This window comes from Macaca nemestrina, chromosome 16 (assembly GCF_043159975.1).
Source record: "Macaca nemestrina isolate mMacNem1 chromosome 16, mMacNem.hap1, whole genome shotgun sequence".
NCBI lineage: Eukaryota > Metazoa > Chordata > Mammalia > Primates > Cercopithecidae > Macaca > Macaca nemestrina.
The window spans coordinates 5048820-5073150 of NC_092140.1; the positions used below are offsets into that span (position 1 = coordinate 5048820).

General features: G+C 37.6%; 1 protein-coding gene across 8 annotated transcripts in view; it reads right to left on the reverse strand.

Moving 5' to 3' along the window:
• The window catches only part of LOC105485316 (myosin XVI), a 703391-nt gene that overhangs the window by 353335 nt on the left and 325725 nt on the right, over positions 1 to 24331 (reverse strand). For 7 of the 8 annotated variants that reach the window (XM_011747599.2, XM_071081051.1, XM_011747600.3 and 4 more), the window contains 2 exons: positions 18013 to 18163; positions 7407 to 7517 (listed from right to left, as the gene is read on the reverse strand). In XM_011747599.2, coding sequence (XP_011745901.2) covers positions 7407 to 7517; positions 18013 to 18163 — 262 coding nt within the window. The remainder of the gene's footprint in view (positions 1 to 7406; positions 7518 to 18012; positions 18164 to 24331) is intronic. The other variant, XM_024793956.2, reaches the window with a different exon arrangement.

A 24331-nucleotide genomic window follows, 5' to 3' on the forward strand; every position in this document is an offset into this window, starting at 1 on the left:
GAAAAATATACAGTATGTTAGAGAGTGGTAAGTTTGTGGAGGAAAACATATGAAGGCAGAAGGATAGGAAGTGCATTTTGCAATTTAAAATAGACTAGGGGGCTGGCCTTCAGAAGCAATGACACTGATATGAAGACCTGAAGGGAGGGAGGAATGGGCATGTGGTGGTCAAATTATTCAGGCAAAGGCCTGCACAGAAGTGCCCGCTACACTCATGAGACACCAGGGTCAGCTATGTGGCCAGGGCAGAGGCACCCAGGGGAGGGTGCCAACATCTGACATGAGAAATTCAAAAGGCAGCGGGAAACCATTGTGGCTTTATGAGCCTTTCCTCAGACTGTGGCTTTACTGAGTGAATTGGGCATCCTTTTAGCAGAGAAGTGTCATAATGCAATGTACATTCTAACACTGTTACTCTGGCTTTTGTGTTGAGAATAGACAGAGGGGAAGTCAAGAGAAACTCAGACACTTATTTGCAGGACAAATAGGCATCTACAGAACTCTCCACCCCAAATCAACAGAATATACATTCTTCTCAGCACCACATCGCACTTATTCCAAAATTGACCACATAGTTGGAAGTAAAGCACACCTCAGCAAATGTACAAGAACAGAAATTATAACAAACTGTCTCTCAGACCACAGTGCAATCAAATTAGAACTCAGGATTAAGAAATTCACTCAAAACCACGCAACTACATGGAAACTGAAAAATCTGCCCCTGAATATCTACTGCGTACATAACGAAATGAAGGCAGAAATAAAGATGTTCTTTGAAACCAATGAGAACAAAGATACAACATACCAGAATCTCTGGGACACATTTAAAGCAGTGTGTAGAGGCAAATTTATAGCATGAAATGCCCACAAGAGAAAGCAGGAAAGATCTAAAATTGACACTCTAACATCACAATTAAAAGAACTAGAGAAGCAACAGCAAACACATTCAAAAGCTAGCAGAAGGCAAGAATTAATTAAGGTCAGAGCAGAACTGAAGGAGAAAGAGACACAAAAAAATCCTTCAAAAAAATCGATGAATCCAGGATTTGGTTTTTTGAAAAGATCAACAAAATTGATAGACCGCTAGCAAGACTAATAAAGAAGAAAAGAGAGAAGAATCAAATAGATGCAAAAAAAAAATGATAAAGGGAATATTACTACCGACCCCAAAGAAATACAAACTACCATCAGAGAATACTATAATCACCTCTACGCAAATAAACTAGAAAACCTAGAAGAAATGGATAAATTCCCGGACACATACACTCTCCTAAGACTAAACCAGGAAGATGTCGAATCCCTGAATAGACCAATAACAGGCTCTGAAATTGAGTCAATAATTATTGCCTACCAACCAAAAAAAGCCCAGGACCAGACAGATTCATAGCCGAATTCTACCAGAGATACAAGGAGGAACTGGTACCATTCTTTCTGAAACTATTCCAATCAATAGAAAAAGAGGGAATCCTCCCTAACTCATTTTATGAGGCCAACATCATCCTGATACCAAAGCCTGGCAGAGACACAACAAAAAAAGAGAATTTTGAAGACCAATATCCCTGATGAACATCGATGCAAAAATCCTCAATAAAATACTGGCAAACCGAATCCAGCAGCACATCAAAAAGCTTATCCGCCAAGAGCAAGTGGGCTTCATCCCTGGGATGCAAGGCTGGTTCAATATATGCAAATCAATAAACATAATCCAGCATAGAAACAGAACCAAAGACAAAAACCACATGATTATTTCAATAAATGCAGAAAAGGCCTTTGACAAAATTCAACAGCACTTCATGCTAAAAATGCTCAATAAATTCAGTATTGATGGAACGTATCTTAAAACAATAAGAGCTATTTATGAGAAACCTACAACCAATATCATACTGAATGGGCAAAACCTGGAAGCATTCCCTTTGAAAACTGGCACAAGACAGGGATGCCCTCTCTCACCACTCCTATTCAACATAGTGTTGGAAGTTTTGGCCAGGGCAATCAGACAGGAGAAAGAAAGAAAGGGATTCAATGAGGAAAAGAGGAAGTCAAATTGTCCCTGTTTGCAGATGACATGATTGTATACTTAGAAAACTCCATCATCTCAGCCCAAAATCTCCTTAAAGCTGATAAGCAACTTCAGCAAAGTCTCAGGATACAAAATCAATGTGCAAAAATCACAAGCATTCTTATACACCAATAACAGACAAACAGAGAGCCAAATCATGAATGAACTCCCATTCACAACTGCTTCAAAGAGAATAAAATACCTAGGAATCCAACTTACAAGGGATGTGAAGGACCTCTTCAAGGAGAACTACACAACACTGCTCAATGAAATAAAAGAGGACACAAACAAATGGAAGAACATTCCATGCTCATGGATAGGAAGAATCAATATCATGAAAATGGCCATACTGCCCAAGGTAATTTATAGATTCAATGCCATGCCCATTAAGCTACCAATGACTTTCTTCACAGAATTGGAAAAAACTACTTCAAAGTTCATATGGAACCAAAAAAGAGCCCACATTGCCAAGACAATCCTAAGCCAAAAGAACAAAGCTGGATTCATCACGCTACCTGACTTCAAACTATACTACAAGGCTACAGTAACCAAAACAGCATGGTACTGGTACGAAAACAGAGATATAGACCAATGGAACAGAATAGAGCCCTGAGAAATAATACCCCACATCTACAACCATCTGATCTTTGACAAACCTGACAAAAACAAGAAATGGGGAAAGGATTCCCTATTTAATAAATGGTGCTGGGAAAACTTGCTAGCCATATGTACAAATGGATCCCTTCCTTACACCTTATACAAAAATTAATTCAAGATGGATTAGAGACTTAAATGTTAGACCTAAAACCATAAAAACCCTAGAAGAAAACCTAGGCAAGACCATTCAGGACATAGGCATGGGCAAGGACTTCATGTCTAAAACACCAAAAGCAATGGCAACAAAAGCCAAAATTGACAAATGGGATCTAATTAAACTAAAGAGCTTCTGCACAGCAAAAGAAACTACCATCAGAGTGAACAGGCCACCTACAGAATGGGAGAAAAGTTTTGCAATCTACCCATCTGACAAAGGGCTAATATCCAGAACCTACAAAAAACTCAAACAAATTTACAAGAAAAAAACAACCTCATCAAAAAGTGGGCGAAGTATATCAACAGACACGTCTCAAAAGAAGACATTTATGCAGCCAACAGACACATGAAAAAATGCTTGTCATCATTTGCCATCAGAGAAATGCAAATCAAAACCACAATGAGATACCATCTCACACCAGTTAGAATGGTGATCATTAAAAAGTGAGGGAACAACAGGTGCTGGAGAGGATGTGGACAAATAGGAACACTTTTACACTGTTGGTGGAATTGTAAACTAGTTCAACCATTGTGGAAGACAGTGTGGTGATTCCTCAAGGATCTAGAACTAGAAATACCATTTGACCCAGTCATCCATTACTGGGTATATACCCAAAGGATTAAAAATCATGGCCGGGCATGGTGGCTCAAGCCTGTAATCCCAGCACTTTGGGAGGCCGAGGTGGGCGGATCACAAGGTCAGGAGATTGAGACCATCCTGGCTAAACCCGGTGAAACCCCGTCTCTACTAAAAAAAAAAAAAATACAAAAAACTAGCCGGGCGAGGTGGTAGGCGCCTGTAGTTCCAGCTGCTCTGGAGGCTGAGGCAGGAGGATGGCATGAACCTGGGAGGCGGAGCTTGCAGTGAGCTGAGATCCGGCCACTGCACTCCAGCCTGGGCGACAGAGCGAGACTCCATCTCAAAAAAAAGACAAAAAAAATCATGCTGCTATAAAGACACATGCACACGTATGTTTATTGTGGCAGTATTCACAATAGCAAAGACTTGAAACCAACCCAAATGTCCATCAATGATAGACTGGATTAAGAAAATGTGGCACATATACACCATGGAATACTATGCAGCCATAAAAAAGGATGAGTTCATGTCCTCTGTAGGGACATGGATGCAGCTGGAAACCATCATTCTCAGCAAACTATTGCAAGAACAGAAAACCAAACACCACATATTCTCACTCATAGGTGGGAATTGAACAATGAGAATACTTGGACACAGGAAGGGGAGCATCACACACCAGGGCCTGTTGTGGGGCGGGGGGAAGGGGGAGGGATAGCATTAGGAGATATACCTACTGTAAATGACGAGTTAATGGGTGCAGCACACCAAAATGGCACATGTATACATATGTAACAAACTTGCACATTGTGCACATGTACCCTAGAACTTACAGTATAATAAAAAATAAATAATAAAAACAAAAAAACAAAACCAAAATGCAAGTGCAAAATGCAATTGCTGTAGGAAGATATGTGCCTGGAGGCAGCAGTAGGGGTGGTCTTCTGTGTATAATTTGAAGGTAGGGCTGGTGACATTTGCAGGGAAATCAGATGTGGGGTGTGGAAGGAAAACCAGCATCAATAGTCTCACTAAGTGCGTTGGCCCAAGAAGCGACAAGAGTGGGACTGTCATGAGCCAGGGTGGAAAGGCCATGAGACGTGAAGGTTGGAAGAGCTCAAATGACCACATTCGGGTATTGGAATTTTGAGATTTCTACCAAACTAGTGATTTTCTGTTTGTGGGGAAGGATCACTTGCTTTTAGTTCCAATTAATCATGGACTGATACCTTTGTAAAACATAATAAAAAGAATTACTAAAAAATGTGATTAAAAGACATATGAAGTTCAAGCTCTGATTCTTATTAACTCCAACAGATAGGGATTAAACCAACAGACTGCAGGAAGAATTTCTATAAAAACACTTATTTCCATTACACACTGGTCATAAAAAATTCATATACCTACTCATCCGCAGACAGCACATTGGGAAGCACATATTACCATTTAATCCATAATGTTTAAATTGCTTGTCTACCCATTAGAGGTGATTTCAGACACCATAATGTACAACATTCCTATTATGAAATTGATCCTAATCGATTGAGCTTTTCTGTATTTTAGGAATTGAGCAGAAGAAACCCATGCCTCACACAGTGGCAAATTTATGTTATATGAACATTAGGAAAGCAGAGAGTAGTATAAATAGTTCAGGTGATCAAGAGAGAGGAACTGACTAGAAAACAAATTATTTAAGAAGATAGTCCACTGTGTGGAGGAGCTAGAGGCAGGAGTTTGATAAAAATGTAGGAAGTATTTACTGTTTAAGAGGGAAACAGCAGAAAAACTCACATAACTAACTCCATTTTGTTAAGCGGCTTTACCTATTCTTGTACGTGGGCTAGGATCATCTTAAAGCACTGAGATAATAATGCAAAAATAGCAATTGTATAGTTTTTACTCTGGGATTAAAAGAGAAGTGCATAAGCAACTATGTTTTATTAAAGATTTCCAGGAAAGTTTTAGCCTGACAAGGACAAAGTTCCCAACTCCTTAGACCCTCCCTGGTCCCCAGATGTCTATAGTCCTTATCCACCTTTTGATACCAACACCCTCCTCTTCTGTATATGTCCCTCCCATAAACACTCTCTGGCCAGCCTGAAAAATTGGAGAAGGTACATTAGAACACTAGTTTACCATCTTCTCAGTTTTGCTGGCTTTCCAAATAAACCTACTTTTCCTCCCATCAACCTCGTCTCTGGTGTTTGGCTTTTGAGCAGCCCAAGAACCAGATGTTAACAAACTATCAATGAGTTACAGAATAACAAACTGTGATAAATTCTCTAAAGATAGATAGTCCATGATGATGTAATCTAGAAGCTCTGGGAAGGTTTACTTAAAGAGTGGGTACTATTTGAGTGGGAGTTTATAAAGCTAACTATTTTATGGAGTAGAAATATAACTCTAGGGGAAATAAACAAACAGAGAAACAGTCTAAGGAAAGTCCTCGATGCAGGAAGGCAGGTGATAAGCAATTTAGATATAAGTGAGAAAGAGTCCTCAGTGACTGTTTGGGGCAGATCATGAGGATTCTAGTCTCTGGAATAAGGGTTGTGGTCTTTCTCCCATGAAAAGTGGTGGGCCATAGAGAAGATTCAAGACTGGGAGCTTTGAGATTACATTTGTGCTTTATAAAAATTACTCTAGTTCATTGTGAGATTGGATTGAAAAAGAATGATGAAGCCTCCCCTAGAAAATTAGTAGGTTGTTAGAGAAGGGAAGGTAATGGCTTTGATGAGGGTGCTTACCACGGGGGTGGAGAGAACCAGAATAAATGCATATTTAGATGAAACGTCATTTTAAAGGCACAAATGGGTAAAGAAAGACAAAACAATTTAAGCAATGGTCTTCTAGGCTTCCATAATTACGAGTAAAAAAAAAAAATCAACGCAATACTGGGAAAAAGATGAAATAATGGAATAAAAATACACACTTTACAAAAGTAACAGGGTGATAACAGAGACCAAAGTAATCAGCTCTTACCACTTTATGCCAATGACATGATTTCATTAATTTTGACAGAAGTATTTAATTTTAAGTGTATTTACAGTGGCAGGCAATTTATCTAAGCATTACGATGCTACATTGCATTTTCATAGGCTAATCAGCATTTGACAATTTATTACTTGTAAGGAAATCTCAGACTTCACATTTACATGAAAATTACTTAATCAGTTTCTCAGTAGACTAGAAAACAAAAGTGTTATCAAAAAGGGACAGCAGGTATATGCATAATCAGATTTCTTTATAGACATTCTGATTGAATTGCTCTGTGCTCTGTGTAGAATGTAACAAAATCAGAGAGTGGGAGAGAAAAAGAAAGAGAAAGAGATTGATTTTGATATTACAAGGTGTCTAAACTATTATCAGTGTTGGGAAAGTAACACACAAATGAGGATAGAACCACAGTAAATAAATTCTCCATGCTGTCGTTTGAGTAATATTTTTGGATTCTACTATCAGGAATCTGTGCATAAATTATTAACTTTACAAAGACATTTCCTGGCAATTCTGAGCCACAACAGTCTCTTCTCATGCAAATAGAGAGGCAGTCATACATGCATAGTCAATATATGCTCTTTCGCTTCCTATTCCCGATCTAGCAGGTTCAAGAAAAGTAGAGGAGACAGACAGCAATTTTATAAGTCATATGCAGATCCTGCTGGTTCTAGCAAGATCTTCCACAGCAATCATGGCAACAGGAAAGTTTAATAGCAGTACTTGTGTCTGTCCGCAGGGTATTAGTTTATACTTAACTCCAAAATTTGGAACTGTGCTGAATTTGCTTTATAACTGAGCCAGATGAAGCTAAACTCACCTTGAAAAATTCAACTTAAGCTATCACCATGACCAGAAGCTCCAGTGAGCCCTTTACGTGCAACATTTGAAGCACTGAAGGGTGATAAAAACATGCAGCAAGACAAAAGCAGTTCAAAAGGCAATCTCCAGGGCACTCACATAGATCTGATTGTTTCCGAAGCGCTTCTGAATCTCATAGAGCAGGCTGCCATCATTGAGCTCGCTGAGCGTTGCCAGGTCATCGTTTGGGGCAGGAGGCATTAGCTTGACCTGGGGAAGAACAGAAAGTATGATCAATTCTAATTGCTTTCCAATCAACTTTCTTCACAGTTGGATGTTCCACTTTCAATTACCTATCAACAATTTGAAGACAACCTGAGTTAGGAACTGTTATTAAAAGATGAAATGGTTCAATGAAAAAGAAAAAAAGGAATCCAAAGCCACAGAGCAATGTATTCAGATGAGAATTTTTGTGCTATACTCTCCAGCGTGCAGGTGCACACATCCTGTCTGTCAGCCCAGGCATTAGGTCTGTCAAGATGAGTTCAGCATGTTGACTCTTCTTATTCCCTACTGATAATTTAGACAGCTCTGTACTGTTCTCAGTCCTCTGAAAGATAGGCAGTGGAACACCTCATGTATTTGCAGTGTTCCCTAAGCTAAAGCAAAACTTTTCATGTTACCATTGTTGGCATGGTAAGGAAGAAATGTGTATGGAATTTAGATTCTGCATTCATGTAAGACGAGGCCAGGTTTTAAAGGTAGACTCCAGATCTTTCTATTCCGCTCTACATTACTTTTAAGATTAAGGTAGCTACGAGATTAAAATAACTGTCATAAATAAAGCTTTCCTATTCAATTTAATATGCCATGAAAGTTTAAAGACTGTGCAACATTTCAAATAAAAAAGATAAATTTGGATTCTTCAATTAAATGAAAATCCATTATTTTCAAATTAGAAATGTGCAATTTTAATTTTATGTACACAGAATATGCTCAGAAAAGTAGCCATTTGATGTAATATGGTAGGAGTGTTTTTTTAATATCACACACAAAGGAGCAAAAGAATAAGAATATTCTTATCAATCTGAGCTCTTTGATACTCCTAGTAAAGTTTTAATAATTATCATTTGTATTCATGTACGTATTCTATATTTGCATTTTGTATTTGTATCTGTATTATATATTATTAATAGTATATACCATTGCTAAATAATTTGAACATAAATATTTCTGCTTATCTAGTAAATGTAGTGTAAAAAATACTAAACATTTTTAATAAAACTAAATTTAGGACTATCTTTTCTGATATTAGTGGATATTTCGCAAAGTATAATCTTTCCCATGAGTTCATAAAGTAGGTTTATTTTCTCCCCAGATTTTCAAAATCTAATGCATTAATAATAGAAACACAGGCTGGTGTGGTGGCTTACACCTGTAATCCCAGCACAGGGAGGCTGTGGCGGTGGATCACTTGAGGTCAGGAGTTCAAGACCAGCCTGACCAATGGGGCAAAACCTCACCTCTACTAAAAATACAAAAAAAATTAGCCGGGCATGGTGGCACACGCCTGTAATCTCAGCTACTCAGGAAGCTGAGGCATGAGAATTGCTTAAACCCAGGAGGTGGAGGTTGCAGTGAGCGGAAATCGAGCCATTGCACTCCAACCTAGACAACGGAGCAAGACTCTGTCTCAAAAACAAACAAACAAAAATACATACACACACACACACACACACACACACACACACACACAAAATAATAGAAACACAAATTGAGTAGAGGGCATGTTGAAAGGTCAGAGTATTTTTTTTTATGAACTCTAGTTAGACTGGTGCATGGCAGCAAGCTTTGTGGCACTGGAGTTCAAACCATTTCTATAAGCAGGAAACAATATTCAAATAGATGCATGTTTATTAAAAACTAATTTGTAAAATATTCCATTAGCTGGGCATGGTGATGTGCCCTGTAGTCCCAGTCACTTGGGAGGTTGAGGGGAGAGGATTATTTAAACCTAGGGGTTTGGGTTTGAGGTTGCAGTGAGCCATGATAGTGCCACTACATGCCAACCTGGGTGACAGGGCTAGGCCCTGTCTCGAAAAAAAAAAAAAAAATCTAGATTTCAGAAATATCAACAACAAGCTTGTATCCCTCCCCACCAAGATGCACAAACTCAAACACCCTAAGTTCATTGTTTTAACTACTTTGCAACTTTTAAAGGAAACATATTTCCAAATATCTTTCAGCATTAACCTACACTAAGCATATAATACAGTTTTACTAAAATTAGTTATTTAATGTTGGGTTAGAGGCATAGCTTTAAGGCTTTGATGTGTCAGAATTATCTACTTGAATCTTTCAAGAGTTGCATCCAAACACTGGTACTTTTTATTGATAAAAATAGAAGTCATAATGTTCCAGCTATGCCGGTGTTTCCTGGGTTGTCAAAACAATTTTGAAATTGTTTGATATCAACTTTTTAACATTATACACTGAGTTCCACTTTGCGGAGTCTCATAGGCACCAAGCGCTACCTAGACTGACAGGTCTCAGAGAGAGGCGTGACGATAGAAGAAGCCACGCTGCCTTCGGCATAGCCCTTAGATGAAGGAACTGGTGGTCTTGATCCAGGCAGTTTTTAATTCTGCTTCCATCGGTCATGCAAATTCAAGTAAATATCTCAGACATTAATTTGAGCTTCCCTACTTCAAATGTTAGAAAATGCGAGCTCATCTACCTCTGAAACATCAATTATTTGTATTCAGCGGGTTGAACAACAGTGTTTAAACCCCAGTTGTACATCTTCCAATCTGTGAGTTCTTGAATAGTTTTCTATCTTAACATCATGAAGTTGCTTTTCATTCTCTATGTGATGAAAGATAGTATATACTTCATAGAGTGGCTGAGGGAATTAAAAAAATGAGGGGAATTTGGCCCGGTGCCTCCTCTGCAGCTAAGTGTGCCTCATTAGTGTCCTTAGTAACACATCTAGGGGCCACGGAGACCATGTAACTTCCTACCAGCTTCCCTTGGGGCTGGGGGAGGGAGGGATGCAGGTGAGTGTGGAGGGCCCTGGGGCTGTCCGCGCTGTTCTCAGCAAAGATGCTCAGCTTTCCTTTGCTTTAGGAATCAGAGTTCTCGTTCACATATTTCTTTCTGAGGAAGGTTCTTCTGCTGAATAACATTTTAAAACATTTTGGCATTCATTATTATAGCATCATTATTTAATGGATGAAAAACTTGAGGCCCAGAGAGGACATGGACTTTTTCTAGGGTCACACAGCTGATAAGTCAGAAGCAAAAGCTGGCATGATAACCACTGGGGAACAGGAGAAATTCCAGTGGATAATGGAAACATCTGATGACATCTATTCAATAATGGGCCAAATTTCCCTTGCTCACCTTCTTTGTCGGCCATTGTGCTAGAGGTTTAGCACAAAGAGGAAAAAAGGAACGATGTTTGTGACCTCCCCTATGCGGGGGAGAAGTTAGGACAAAAATAAGAAATTACAAGTACAAAATGTATGTGAGAGGAAAAACAGGATGCTTTGAAAAGAGAAAAATTTTACTTTAGATGATCTGAGAAGTCCTCTTTGAAGAGGTCACATTGATGTTGAAATTGGACATCATTTTAAAAGACAGTCCTGTGGGATGTGGGGAGAGATGTCTCAGGGAGAGGGAAGGACATGGTGAGGGCTGTAAGGTCGGGAGGAGATGGGTGTGTGGGAGACCCTAGAATCTGCCCTGGTGTGGAGGAGGTGGGAGAAGGCAGCAGCAGGGGATATTGAAGGAGCTGGAAAAGCTTCCTGGGCCATGAGGAAGAGCTGCTTCATTCCAGGAATTAGTGAAAGTCATGGAGGGGACTGAGCATGGGGACCGCAAGACCAGTTTCACAGTGCTAAGATGACACACTGGCAGCTGCAGCAGAGAAAAGGTGGAGTGATGAGACCAGCCAGCAAGCTCTAGAAAAAGGGGGCCCAAGGAAGAGGCCACAGAGGAATGGATTGGACTTCGATTAATTTAAGAAAAAGAGGAGCTGCCATATGCAACCGTATGCAACTAAGTTGCACTTGATTTCCTAACTAGAATTAAATTAGACAAGACTGAAGATTTTCTTATAAAGATGGATAATTTTACTGCATTCCAGGATCACAGACTGGAATGGTTGCCCTTGGATATAAAAGGAATCTAGAAAACATGTGCAATTAGGTAAGAATGTATTTTCTAGAGATGAAATAACTTGTGGCAAAAGTCCTTATGTAGACAGACACATGAAAGGGAAGTTTGACCATCAATTTAGGGATGGATGTAGATATATTTTCTTTTAAATATCTTTGCAATGTTTCTCCAAAGTACATAAACTTACGCACACATATAGACAACCCCAAAAGTGATGTAGGCATGCATGAATGCATGTATGAAAATTAATCCATATACATATTCATACATGTACCTAATTTGATGTAAATCAGTAAATGATTGCAATAACTTTGAGTAATGCAAAAAGAAGGCAAAACTCTGCAGCAAGTTAGCATACATCTTCAACTCCCAAAGAAATCATAAAAAGGAAGAAAATCAAGAGCAAGATTTGTATTTTCTTCAGGAGTAATGATTTATGCTAAGATAATAAGATCCCTCTTACAGTCACGATGCTAACAATTTCAATGCAAATTTCTGTGTGCACATTTAGCAAAAACATGAATAGTACTAACAGAAGTTCTGCATTTGTTCCAGCAAGCCTGGAACAGCTATCACAGACATCTCATTGGTATTCCTGTGGATTCTCGTCTTCAGTGGCACAGCTGTTACATGGGTCAGAAAGTGTACTAGGCTGACAGTAAAAATGTGACTACTCCCTAGCCTGTTTATAGTTACACAGAGGGGCAGATCCAGTGTGACAGTAGATCAAGGAAAGAGTTCCTTGCATTTCTCACATCAAGATTCCAAAATGACCCGAAAGGAAGCTTTGATAATCTTAACCAAGGCTATCAAAGGAGCACATTCTTTATAGATTTCAAAAGCATTGTAACAGCTGATAAGTAGAAAGAAAAATAAAAAGTATGTCTGTGAATGTTTTTATGTTGCATTTATAGGCTGAAAAGTAGGCACTACCAATGTCTGCCAAATAATTATAATAATAATCACCAGATAAGTACAAACTATTGCCTATCCTCTCCAAAATTGACCACTATGGTTTTTATTATATATATTTCCAAAAGGAGAGATCTAAAACGCAAGACAGACATACTTTAGAAATCAAGGAAGAATTCAGGGGCAACACTTTGAGAAATGTTTTGCGATCCAAAGCTAATTTAAGTTTTGAAAGTATTCTGAATTTGCTGATCCGTCGTCTCCATTGTGTGGACGCTGTTTTGAGAACTGTGGGCTTTACCATGTCTTGTGTTTGCTTGTTCGTGATTTCTCTCTGGGAGGCTGGTAATACATGTCCAGGGAGTAGAAGCCCAAGGGGCAACAGAAATAATCTGACTTGTGGGATCAGGGTCACAGGATTTGGAGGAAGGCAGTCTAGGGGCAAACAACCCAGTATGGATAAGTAAAAAAAAAAAAAAAAAAAAAAAAAGGAGAAAATTAAAAAAAAAAAAAAAAAAAGACTATGTGTTGTTGGACGGGTACAGTGGCTCGCGCCTGTAATCGCAGCACTTTGGGAGGCCGAGGCAGGCAGATTACCTGAGGTCAGGGAGTTTGAGACCAGCCTGATTAACATGGTGAAACCCCATCTCTGCTAAAAATACACAAATTAGCTGTGTGTGGTGGCAGGCACCTGTAATCCCAGCTACTTGGAAGGCTCAGGCAGGAGAATCGCTTGAACCCAGGAGGCGGAGGTTGCAGTGAGCTGAGATGGCGCCATTGTACTCCAGCCTGGGCGACAGAGTGAGACGCCATCTCAGAAAGAGAAAAGAAAAAAGAAAAAAAAAAAAGAAGCTGTGTGGACCGGAATGACCAGATTAAGAAAGGGTGATCACATGACACATACTTTACTTCGCTTCCCAAGGCTTCCACCCGTGCCATGCCTGGACAGTCCTGTGTAGTTTTGCCCTCCTTTTGTTATTCTGCCAAGGTTTCTTAAACAGTGAAGTCTACCAGGTCCTTTCCCTTTCCCTTTCCCTGGGTGCAGATCTACGTGCTTGCGTCTCTGTGGACCACAGGAAGAAAGTTTTAGCGAATCTTAGAAGCCTGCTGTGGTGCCACTAGAAGAGCACTGGATACAAAATAAAAGAAACATTTGTGATTCTAGACAACTTGTTTAACTTTTTGGTCAAGAAAAGGGTCACACTCTGTAGCCCATGCTGGAGTGCAGTGATGACATCCTAGCTCACTGCAGCCTCCAACTTTTGAGCTCAAGCAATCCTCCCACCTCAGCCTCCTGAGTTGGTGGGACCACAGGTGTGGGCCACCATGCCCTGCGCCATCATGCCCTGCTAAGTTTTAAATATTTTGTAGAGATGGGGTTTTGCTATGTTGCCCAGGCTGGTCTTGAACTGCCGACCTCAAGCAATCCTCCCACCTCAGCCTGCTGAGTGGGTGTGACCACAGGTGTGCGCCACCATGCCCTGCTAAGTTTTAAATATTTTGTAGAGATGGGGTTTTTCTATGTTGCCCAGGCTGGTCTTGAACTGCTGGCCTCAAGCAATCCTCCCACCTTGGCCTCTAAAAGTGCTGGGATCACTGGAGTAAGCCACCGCTCCCAGCCTGCTCAACTTTCTTGAGTTTAAGTTTGGTCAGCTTGAAACTCAGTTTGAAGCTTGAGTTTAAGTTACGTAGTGAAAGCAGTTAATAACCTGCTCACAGTGACGTTTTGAGGATTAAGATAATGCAGCTGAAAGCATTTCTAAGCTTTGAAATGTTAACCAACATAACACACAATTTTGCATTATTATTTTCTAAAATCATCTATATTTACATTGAAAAGTATAAAGTCCTGTGGATATGTTGACTGGAACTACATGAATTTAGACCAGATCCGTGCAGGGAGTAGAAGACATTACCGCTCTGGCAAAACCAGAATATGTAATTCCAGTCAGTCACATACAGCCAGTCTATACAATAATAACAATACGAATAATACACCTATCTACTGTCATCGTCATAACAACCATACAAGGCTGGTCCTATGTACCCATTTTACACTTGAGGCTCAGTAAGGCTATGGGACTTCCACAGAGTTCCCGAGCTGCAGACCTGAACCACAGCAAAGCTGTGTGCTTCTTTCCCGCTTCTCTCTACCCCAGGCTATCACGGCTTCACTGAACGGAATAATCACTTGACTTCAATTTCAACCTTAAACCTAATTTAAGTAAAAATGTCTGAAAGAAGAGAGGGAGGAAAGACGGAAAATAAGAAATTAGGGAACCAAGAAAAGAATGTAAAACCCCAGCAGGTCAGGGAGGGATAGGATGGGAAAGGAAACCAAGAGGGAAAGGGAAGAGAAGGAAGTCTTGCACATTATACACCACTTAAGAAACATTCTGAGTTCTCAGAGATAATATAAAAACAAATGTTAATTTTAGTGATTCTCGGAAATTTAAAAAAATAAAATGTCAAATCATGTCTTTAATATTCATTTACATAGTTACCATTTGATAAGACCTACACTTTGTAAAAATCTGGAAAGACAGATGCAAAGTAGTTTTTATTTTAAGTTTTTAAAATTTTTCCACATGATGTATTTATCTCTAAAATGTTAATCAGAGCTTTATGGCTTTGAAAAGAGTTTTGGAAAGCTTTCCTATGAAATGTGAATATATAATCCATTCAGTTTATCACGCTGCTCTTCCCTGGAGAGAACCGTCCAGCTAGCACCTTGTGGGCAAGAACACAGGAGAATATGATGGATACAGTGTAGCATATTACCGGGTGAATATTAGATCACACAGGAGCATAAAGCTGGGTAGCCACCGTTCCCTCTCTATTAACCCGTAAATAGAACATGGTTACAATTACTTTTTATGTCTAGGATACAATTATAAAAAGTCTACATTAAAACAGAAAAGTTAGCCTATGAAGATTACACTTAATATTCTTATGTCCTGAATGTCTTATATTTGAAGAATATTTTATGTCTTTTAGAAACACCTTATTAAATTACCACTTAAAAAGCAATCAATCTGCTAATCATAAATTGTTTTAACTTCACAGAGGGAGAAATCTCAGTACTCTGATGAAACGGTTGACCTAGTTTGCTCTTCTTTAAATAAATAAGTATCATTGTACTTACTACTGCTAAACTCAAACACCTAATTAACACAGCTTGAAAGCAAATTAATAGAAATGTACAATAATTTCACATATACACGTTGACTAAAAGTCATGCCATATCACTAATTGCATTCAAAAGTTTTTGAATGTTAGTTAATTTGAACAGTAGGAAATCAATTCGCCTGAGATTTTCCATACATTTCTATAAATGAATTAAGAAAAAATACTTCAAAACAATGCCCGTAAAAACAAAACTACATTCCAAAGTAATCTTTAATTTCTCTAGGTCATATAATGAATAACATTAATTTTCCCATTCTTAGTAACAAATTAAGGTATGAGGAAAATAACTCCATAAGTTTAAAAATAATATTCAATTGTTGGTCATACTCAATTTTTTGCTCACATACCTATTCTACTAGAATCCTATGATGTAATATTTTAATCAATAAACAAGCTATTGAAAAAATGAAATATTTCCCCTCCCAAAAGGAAATACATGAATATATATACACACACACACACACACATATATATATACAAATTTTGTTAAATCTAAAGGTGAGCAGTAATGGTTTTATATATAACACGAGAAAGCAGCCCATAAGACTTTACTCAAAGTGGCTGCCCGTGAAAAGAAACAGGAAACAGAACTCATTCTTGAGTTTCAACTGTTGTAAAATAACTCAGAAATTTGTTTCCTCAACACTCACTGCAAACTAATTTGAGTCTTAAATATCTGTAACGAAAACAAAAGCAAGCTTTTAGATTACTAAATTTACGGGCGTAAGTGTTAAAATGTATGAGGGGTAAAAGGGTGTTAGACACTAGTTAATTAATAGTTATTTTTCCTCTATACAGGATACTAATTACAGGACAGTATTAAATCATAACTGGAAATGGAAAGTTATGTCAGACATTAAAGTACACAAATTATATGACTCAGAAACACGTGGAATGTCAAAAGAAGTTAATAGGATCCTTAAGAAAGTTAAGAATATTTTGCCAGGTGCGGTGGTTCACACCTATAATCCAAGCACTTTGGGAGGCTGAGGTGGGAGGATCACCTGAGCCCAGGAAATCAAGATCAACCTGGGCAACACAGTGAGACCCTACCTCTTAAAAAAAGAAAAAAACACACACAGAAAAAAAATGTCCGAGCATGGTGGCACACACCCTAGTCCTAGCTATCTGGAAGCGGAGGCAGAAGGATCACTAGAGCCTGTGAGGCTGAGGCTGCAATGAGCCATGACTGTGACACTGCACTCCAGCCTGAGTGACACAGCAATGTTCTGTCTCAAAAAATATAAACGTATTTTCTCTTAAATTTTACCTAACCTTGATTTGTCTAGTACTGTGGACTCACTGTATTTCTCCAAATTCATATGTGGAAGCCCCCATCCCTAATGCAACTGTATCTGGAGATAGAGCCTATAAGGAAGTGATTTAGGTTAAATGAAATCATAAGGGTGGGATCCTGATCCCACAAGATTACTCCAGAGAGTGTCCTCTCCCTGCTCCTCCCTGCCTCTCCCTCCTTCCCATTCTCCCTGCGTCCTTCTGTCCACCCTGCAAGGACACAGCAGTGGGAAGGCGCCCTGCACCTTTAGTCAACCTGCACCTTGACCTTGGACCCTCAGAATCCAGATGCCTCCACAACTGTGAGAAATGCATTTCTGTTGTCGAAGCCACCCAGACTGCGGTGTTTTGTCATGGCAGCTTGAGCCGATGAATACACCTGCTAAAATTTAAAAGTGTTTCAAATGTTTTGCTTATCTGCTTTAGTTACTTGAAATAACAAAAATTATTAAAATTAAAATTAAATTTTAAGAAGATCTTTAGGAAACCTGGCTAAAATATCTATAAGATATTAAAAAATAGATACACTGAAGAAAGCTATTTTCAAGGATGCAAGTTATTCTGCCACTTATAAAACAGAAATATACAAAAATCATTTATTTCTGTGGCCATAATAAAAACATTAATTTCCATAACTCCAAGCTCATTCCCCTCTCCCACTTCGAATCCAAAATTACCTCCCATAACTTGGGCACCAGACAAGGACACATATGTATGCACACGCAAACACACACACACGCAACGTAAACACACAGACACACACAAATACACATGCAATACATGACCACAGTTACTTTTAAGAATAAATGATTCAGTGACTGGTTTGCCCTTCTTGTTCGTAAAATATTTGGATCATTGAAATAAACCAAAAAACACAGAATACGTAAAAATCAAAATAATGACAAATGACTCAATTGGAAATATTCAAGAAGTAATGAGCTGGCTGAGTTTACATTCCTGGTACATAAGTCAACACCAAAATTCAAATTGTAAAGCACAATAGCAATTATGCGTGTTGATCAGCAGAATGCACTAATTGTTTATGAAAACTGCAAGCAAAATATTAATCTAGGCATTAATTTGTCTTTGAATATAAATTAGTGCACACTTGTTTTTGAAATATGTTGGATTTTAATACATTACTTGATATGAAAAAGTACTGGTAGACATGCAGTAAGGGAGTGATTACCTGCTCGGGTTTGGTGGAACCGCCCATCGTGGGGTTTTCAGGGGTGCTGTCCTGAGACTGCTGCATACACAAACCTTTCGTTGCATCTTTGAACATAATGTCTTTTTCCAACAAACTGTCTTGCTTGGCAATTGGTAACACCAGGGGACTGCTAGAGGAAAAATAGTCAGTATTACAATTAGTCTCTTTCTAATGTTTTATCAATTGAAAATTACCAATACAGGAGAGTTGGACTATAGATGGTGATTTTATTCAGATAAGAAATACTTCTTATAAACTGCAGGAAAAAAATTAATAAGAAATCTGTAAACTTTAAAAAAAATAATTCCAAACTTCAATTTTAACTTTAAAAGAAAAAATATATACTTATTTGAACTCCAGAAGAAAATGTTTACAAATGTATATCTGACGATAATAGATGAATCAATAAACAATTTAAGTGCTGAGATTGAAATGCATGGCTGAACTAGACAAGATTTAACATTTAAACGCAAAAATGGATTGCAAACAACTGAATAAAGGCGTAATTGTATAATTAGTTTAAAATTACTCATTTAGGATTTAAAATACAAAATCGTGGACAAAATTTCAAGTTTGTAATGGAATAATAACATGAGAATTAAAAACAATAATATCTTTAAGTACTGCAACATTACAAGCAGAGTAACTTTTGTTAATTCTATACAGCTCAAACAAAGCCAAAAAATAAAAGATACTTAACTTTTTATTCTTCTATTTACTTTATTGCCAAAATACAGTCATTATTTTATAATGTTCATTAAAAATAAATAGAAAATAAATTGATAAATGTTGCATCGTATCACTAAGATTTAAAATGTGCCTCCTGAATTGTTACCATATAAGCAGAAATGCATGTGTATTTAATCAAGTGCAATCTATGTAAACATAATTATTTCATGTCGTCTACCATAGTCACTGGACTACATAGTCTAACTAGAGCTAAGTGCAATTTTTTTGCCTCTTTTCAACTTCTATTTATTGAGGTTTAGTTTACGTACAGTAAAATTCACCCTTTGTTGCTTAGCTCAATGGGATTCGACAGATATACATAGTTGCATAAGCAAAATAACCAGCAATGTATAGAATACTTTATCACCTCCAAGAGACCCTTTGTGTCCCTTGGAGTCAATTATTATTAGGTGAGTTAGTGGCTTCTCACACTGTGATTTTTATTTGAATTTCATTTTCTTATTTTAAAATACTTATTAAATAAAAATGGAATATATTTCAGGTGTATAATGTGGTGATTTGATATACATTTTGTAAAGGAAACTACAATTCTATTAATTAACATATCACATTAGATCTCCAAAATTTGCTCATCTTATGATTTAAAGTGTGTGCTCTATGACTGACACCTTCCCTTGCTCTGACTCTCCAATACCTGGCAGCCACCGTTCTACTCTCTGCTTCTGTGATTTTCAGGTTTTTAAGAGTCCACACATAAGTAAGATGATGCAATATTTATCTGTCTGTGTCTGGCTTACTTCACTTGGCCTAATGTCTTCCACGTTGATCCACTGCAAATGATAGAATTTCTTTTTTTTTTTTTTTTGTAGCTGAATAATATTCTGTAGATACATACCACAATTTCTTTATCCTTTCATCTGTTCATGGGCCTTAGATTGTTTCCATATTATCATTATCGTGAACAATGCTGAAATGAACATGAGACGGTACATACCTCTTTGAGATCTTGATTTCATTTCTTTTGAATAAAATATCCAGAATTACAATACTGGGTCATGTGTTAGTTCTATTTTTTAATTTTTTGAGGAGACTCCATACTTGTTTCCATAGTGACTATACCACTTTGCATCCCCACAAACAGTGTTCAAGGGGCCCCTTTTCTCTATACCCTCACCAACACTGGTTACCTCTTGTCTTTTGGATAATTTTCATCCTTATAGATTTGAGGTGGTATCTTGTTGTGCTTTGAATTTAAATTTCTGTGATGACTAGTGATGGTGAGTATCTTTTCATATACCTGTTGGACAAAATTGTATAACTTCTTTGGAAAAATGTCTATTCAGGTTCTTTGCTCATTTTAAAAACTTAAAAGAGTTGTTTTTACAGTGAGCTTTGTGAGTTCATTATGTACTTATTTATCCCTTAATCATATATATTTGCACATACATATGCACATACACGTATATACCTAAGTATACAGTTTGCAATTATTTTCTCCCATTAAACATGCTACTCTTTCATTTTGTTGATTTTATTGTTTTCTTTGCTGTGCAGAAGGCTTTTAGTCTGATGTAACTGACTTATTTTTTCTTTTGTTATCTGTGCTTTTTCTTCTGGTGTCATATCCATAAAACTCATTGCCACAAAAGTTGTTGAGGAGCTGCTTTTTTTTTTTTGAGGTTTATGGTTTTAAATTTTATATTTAATTCTTTCATCCATTTTGACTTAATTTTCTACATGGTGTAAGACAAGTGTCCAATTTCATTCTTTTGTATGTGAATATCCAGTTTTCCTAGTACCAACTATTAACTTTCTTTTCCCCATTGCATCTTGGCACTCCTGTCAAAGATCAGTTGACAATATATGCTTAGGTTTATTTCTGCACTTTCCATTCTGTTCCATTGGTCTATGTGTCTGTTTTATTGCCAGTATCATACTATTTTGATTACTATAGCTTTGTAATATAGTTTGAAATCAGGGGATGTGATGCTTTCAACTTTGCTCCTTCTGAAATAAATAGCTTTTGCTATTTAGAGTTTTTGTATTTCCATAAAACGTTTCTCTTCTTTGGTAAAATGTGGGCTCAAATCTTTTGACTATTTATATTGGTTTCTTTTTTTTCAGATTATTGACTTTATATATTCTGTATCCAACTCATTTATCAGATAAGCTCTTGGCAAATATTCTCTCCCACTCAGCATCTTTGTACTTTTATTTGCATAATTGTGTTTCAAAGAAAAAAATTCTCTTACAGTTTGTGTTTCTGTGACTTATCTAAGTTCCTTTCCTAACCCAATGTCACCAAAAATTTCTCCTGGGTTTTACTCTAGGATCTGTACAATTTTAAGCTTTACACTTTGATCTACGATCCATTGTGAGTTGCTTTTTGTATACAGTGCTACATATGAGTTGAAGTACATTATTTTCTGATATGGATGTCGAAATGTTTCAGCATTGTTTTTTAAAAAATGACTTTCACTTCCATTTAGTGGGACACATTTTTAAAAAATAAATTGATCATATCTGTGTGAGTTTATTTTGGGACTCTTCAGAATGTTTCATTGATATAATCATTCATTATCATTCATTGATATAATCATTCATTATTAAATCAATACTACACTGTCTTGATTCAAATATCTTCTCATTTAGACTTGAAACCAGTCATGTGAGTTATCCAACTTTATTTTCACTTTGAAAATTATCTGGCAGTCTTTAGCATTTTCATATACATTTTGAATCTGTTTGTGAATTTTTACAAAAATACCTGTTGTGATTTTGATTAGCATTGCATTCAATTGATAAATCAGTTTGGTGAGAATTGAAATACTGACAATGTCAACTTGTGTCATGCATGAAAACAAGTACCTTTATTTTGATCTTTGTCAATTTCCCTCACCAATATGTTTTAGCTTTCAGAATGAAAATCTTCCAAATAATTTTTAGATTTATTCTTTTTTATGGTTTTATGAATGTATTTTAAAATTCCAAGGCTGAGTGTAGAAGGATTGCTTCTACACTCAGGAGACTGAGACCAGCCTGGGCAACACAGGAGATTGAGACCAGCCTGGGCAACACAGTGAGCCCCTTCTCTACAAAAAGTAAAAAGTTAGCCAGCCGTGGTGGTGCGTGCCTGTAGTCCCAGCTACTCAGGAGGCTGAGGTGGGAGGATCTCTTGGGTCCATGAGGTCGAGGCTGCAGTGAACTGTGATTGCATAGGTACACTCCAGCCTGAGTGACAGAGTGATACCTGGTCTCAAAAAATAATGAAACAAATGAGTAAATAAAAATAAAATTCCAATTTCCATTTATTGAATTTTAGTATATAAATACACAAATGATTTTGTATATTAACCTTCACATAGCAAGAAGAGAATAAGCTGAAGGGTTGCTTTCAGTAACCACCACAGTCTCATCACTTTGCAGCCCATCTCTATGCCCTGCCTTGCAACTGAACCATAGAACCTAGGAAAGCATGAATAAAAAAAGAGACTAGCAAATAGGCCAGGCCTGATGGAAAGGCAGGAATATTAAGAAATAAGTTTACAGAAATGCAAGGTCAGTCTTCCTTATTTTGAACTCTGGATGATGTTTTATAGTGTTTGAGCCAATGAAAATACTTGCACATATGTGAGGGGACAGAGGATCATATATTAATATGAAATAGCATGGCATAGTACAGATGTATGGGCATACATTTTCAAGTCAGTAAAACTACCATGTTTGATATCTGGTTATACCACTTTGGGTGAGTTATGTAGCCATTCTGTAAAATCAAACTGCAAATGGACTATAGTGAAGGACTAATAACATAATGCACAAAAAGGGAGTAGCACCATGACTATGGCCATAGCAGGCAGTAAATCCAGCTGTTGTTTGTATGTGTCTAGAACTGTCAAGCTTCTGAGATTTCACCCTACTTACAATCTAATAAGTTAGTTTGTTACTATTCTATGGTTAGTTGCAGAAGACAAGAGTTCCCTGGACAAGAGATAAAAGACTTTATTACTCAAGGCAGACACAGAGCTTTATGTTTATATCAGTTCTTCTGTTTATATTTGTCTTCTTATGGTTATATTTGTCTTCTGTTCCATGTAGTGAGGAGGGGGAAGTAGGAAGAAAACAATACAGTTGGATCTTAATGGATGCCAACACTAGAGAAAGTGCTGTTACAGGAGAGAAAGCCAGGTATATATCAAGTATCTTTTGAGCAAGCAACAAACATTGCATCAAGGAGCAAATAAGTCAGTCCCTTCTTTTGGGAGTGAATATGATTCTTTAAATTTACTCAGTTGCCTATGTAGCTATCTACATACGCCTTGCAGTCTGACAAACTGAGCAAAAATGTGAAGGATGCTCATGGATCAAGGTAGACGGTTCTTCTCCATAGTATAGTTATTAATTGGAAAAAATTTACTATGAAAAGAAAAGGCTTATAATGCCTATAAAAATTTCATAGCCAAATCTGCTTGATACTGCTGTGATTTGAATATTTGTCGCCAGTGAGGCAGTATTGAGAGGTGAAACCTTTAGGAGGTGATTAGGTAATGAGGCCTCTGTCCCCATGAATAAGTTAATCGATTCATGGATTAATAGATTATTGGGTTAATGGATTAATGGTTTATCATGAGAGTGGGACTGATGGCTTTATAAGAAGAGGAAGAGAGACCTGAGCTAGCACTCTCAGCCCCTCATCATGAGATGTGCTGTGCCACCTTGGGACTGTGCAGAGAGTCCCCTCAGCAAGAAGGTACTCACAAGATGTCACCCCTCAACCTTGGACTTCTCAGCCTCCAGAACCATAAGAAATACCTTTCATTTCTTATAAATTACCCAGTTTTAGGCAGCCTGTTACAGGCAACAAAAAATGAACTAAGACAAATGCCATCAAATGATAAAATATTACTTCCAAAGAGACCTTCTTTCTTCCACAAGCACCACTGGGACAATGCCTGTCTGCTGTAACTTCATTCATCATTCACAGAGTTCCCAAGAATATGTTCTATGCTTCTTTGAAACAAAACCCCTTCACATATTTTAAAAAGTTATTATGCTGTGTCTGTGTATGTGTGTGTGTGTGTGTGTCTATATATATATATATATATATTTTTTTTTTTTTTTTGAGACAGAATCTCACTCTGTCACCCAGGCTGGAGTGCAGTGGTGTGATCTTGGCTCACTGCAACCTCTGTCTCCCAGGTTCAAGTGATTCTCCTGTCTCAGCTTCCTGAATAGCTGGGACTACAGGCATGAACCCCCATGCCGATCTAATTTTTTTTTAATTTTAATTTTTATTAGAGATGGGGTTTCATTATGAAATTCTGAGGCCAGGCTGGTCTCAAACTCCTGTCCTCAAGTGATCCACCTGCCTTGGCCTTCCAAAGTGCTGGGATTACAGGCGTAAGCCACCATTCTTGGCCTTTCTCTATTGTTTTCTATAATTTGAGTGAACTATCTGCAAAACGTTATATTAATTATATGACATTTAATATGTGATAGTCTTCTGTTCTAAACACTCTACATGTATTAAATTTGTTTCATTTTCACAACAACATTATAAAGTGTTCATTATTTTATAATGTCTATATGTTTTACGAATGAGCGAACT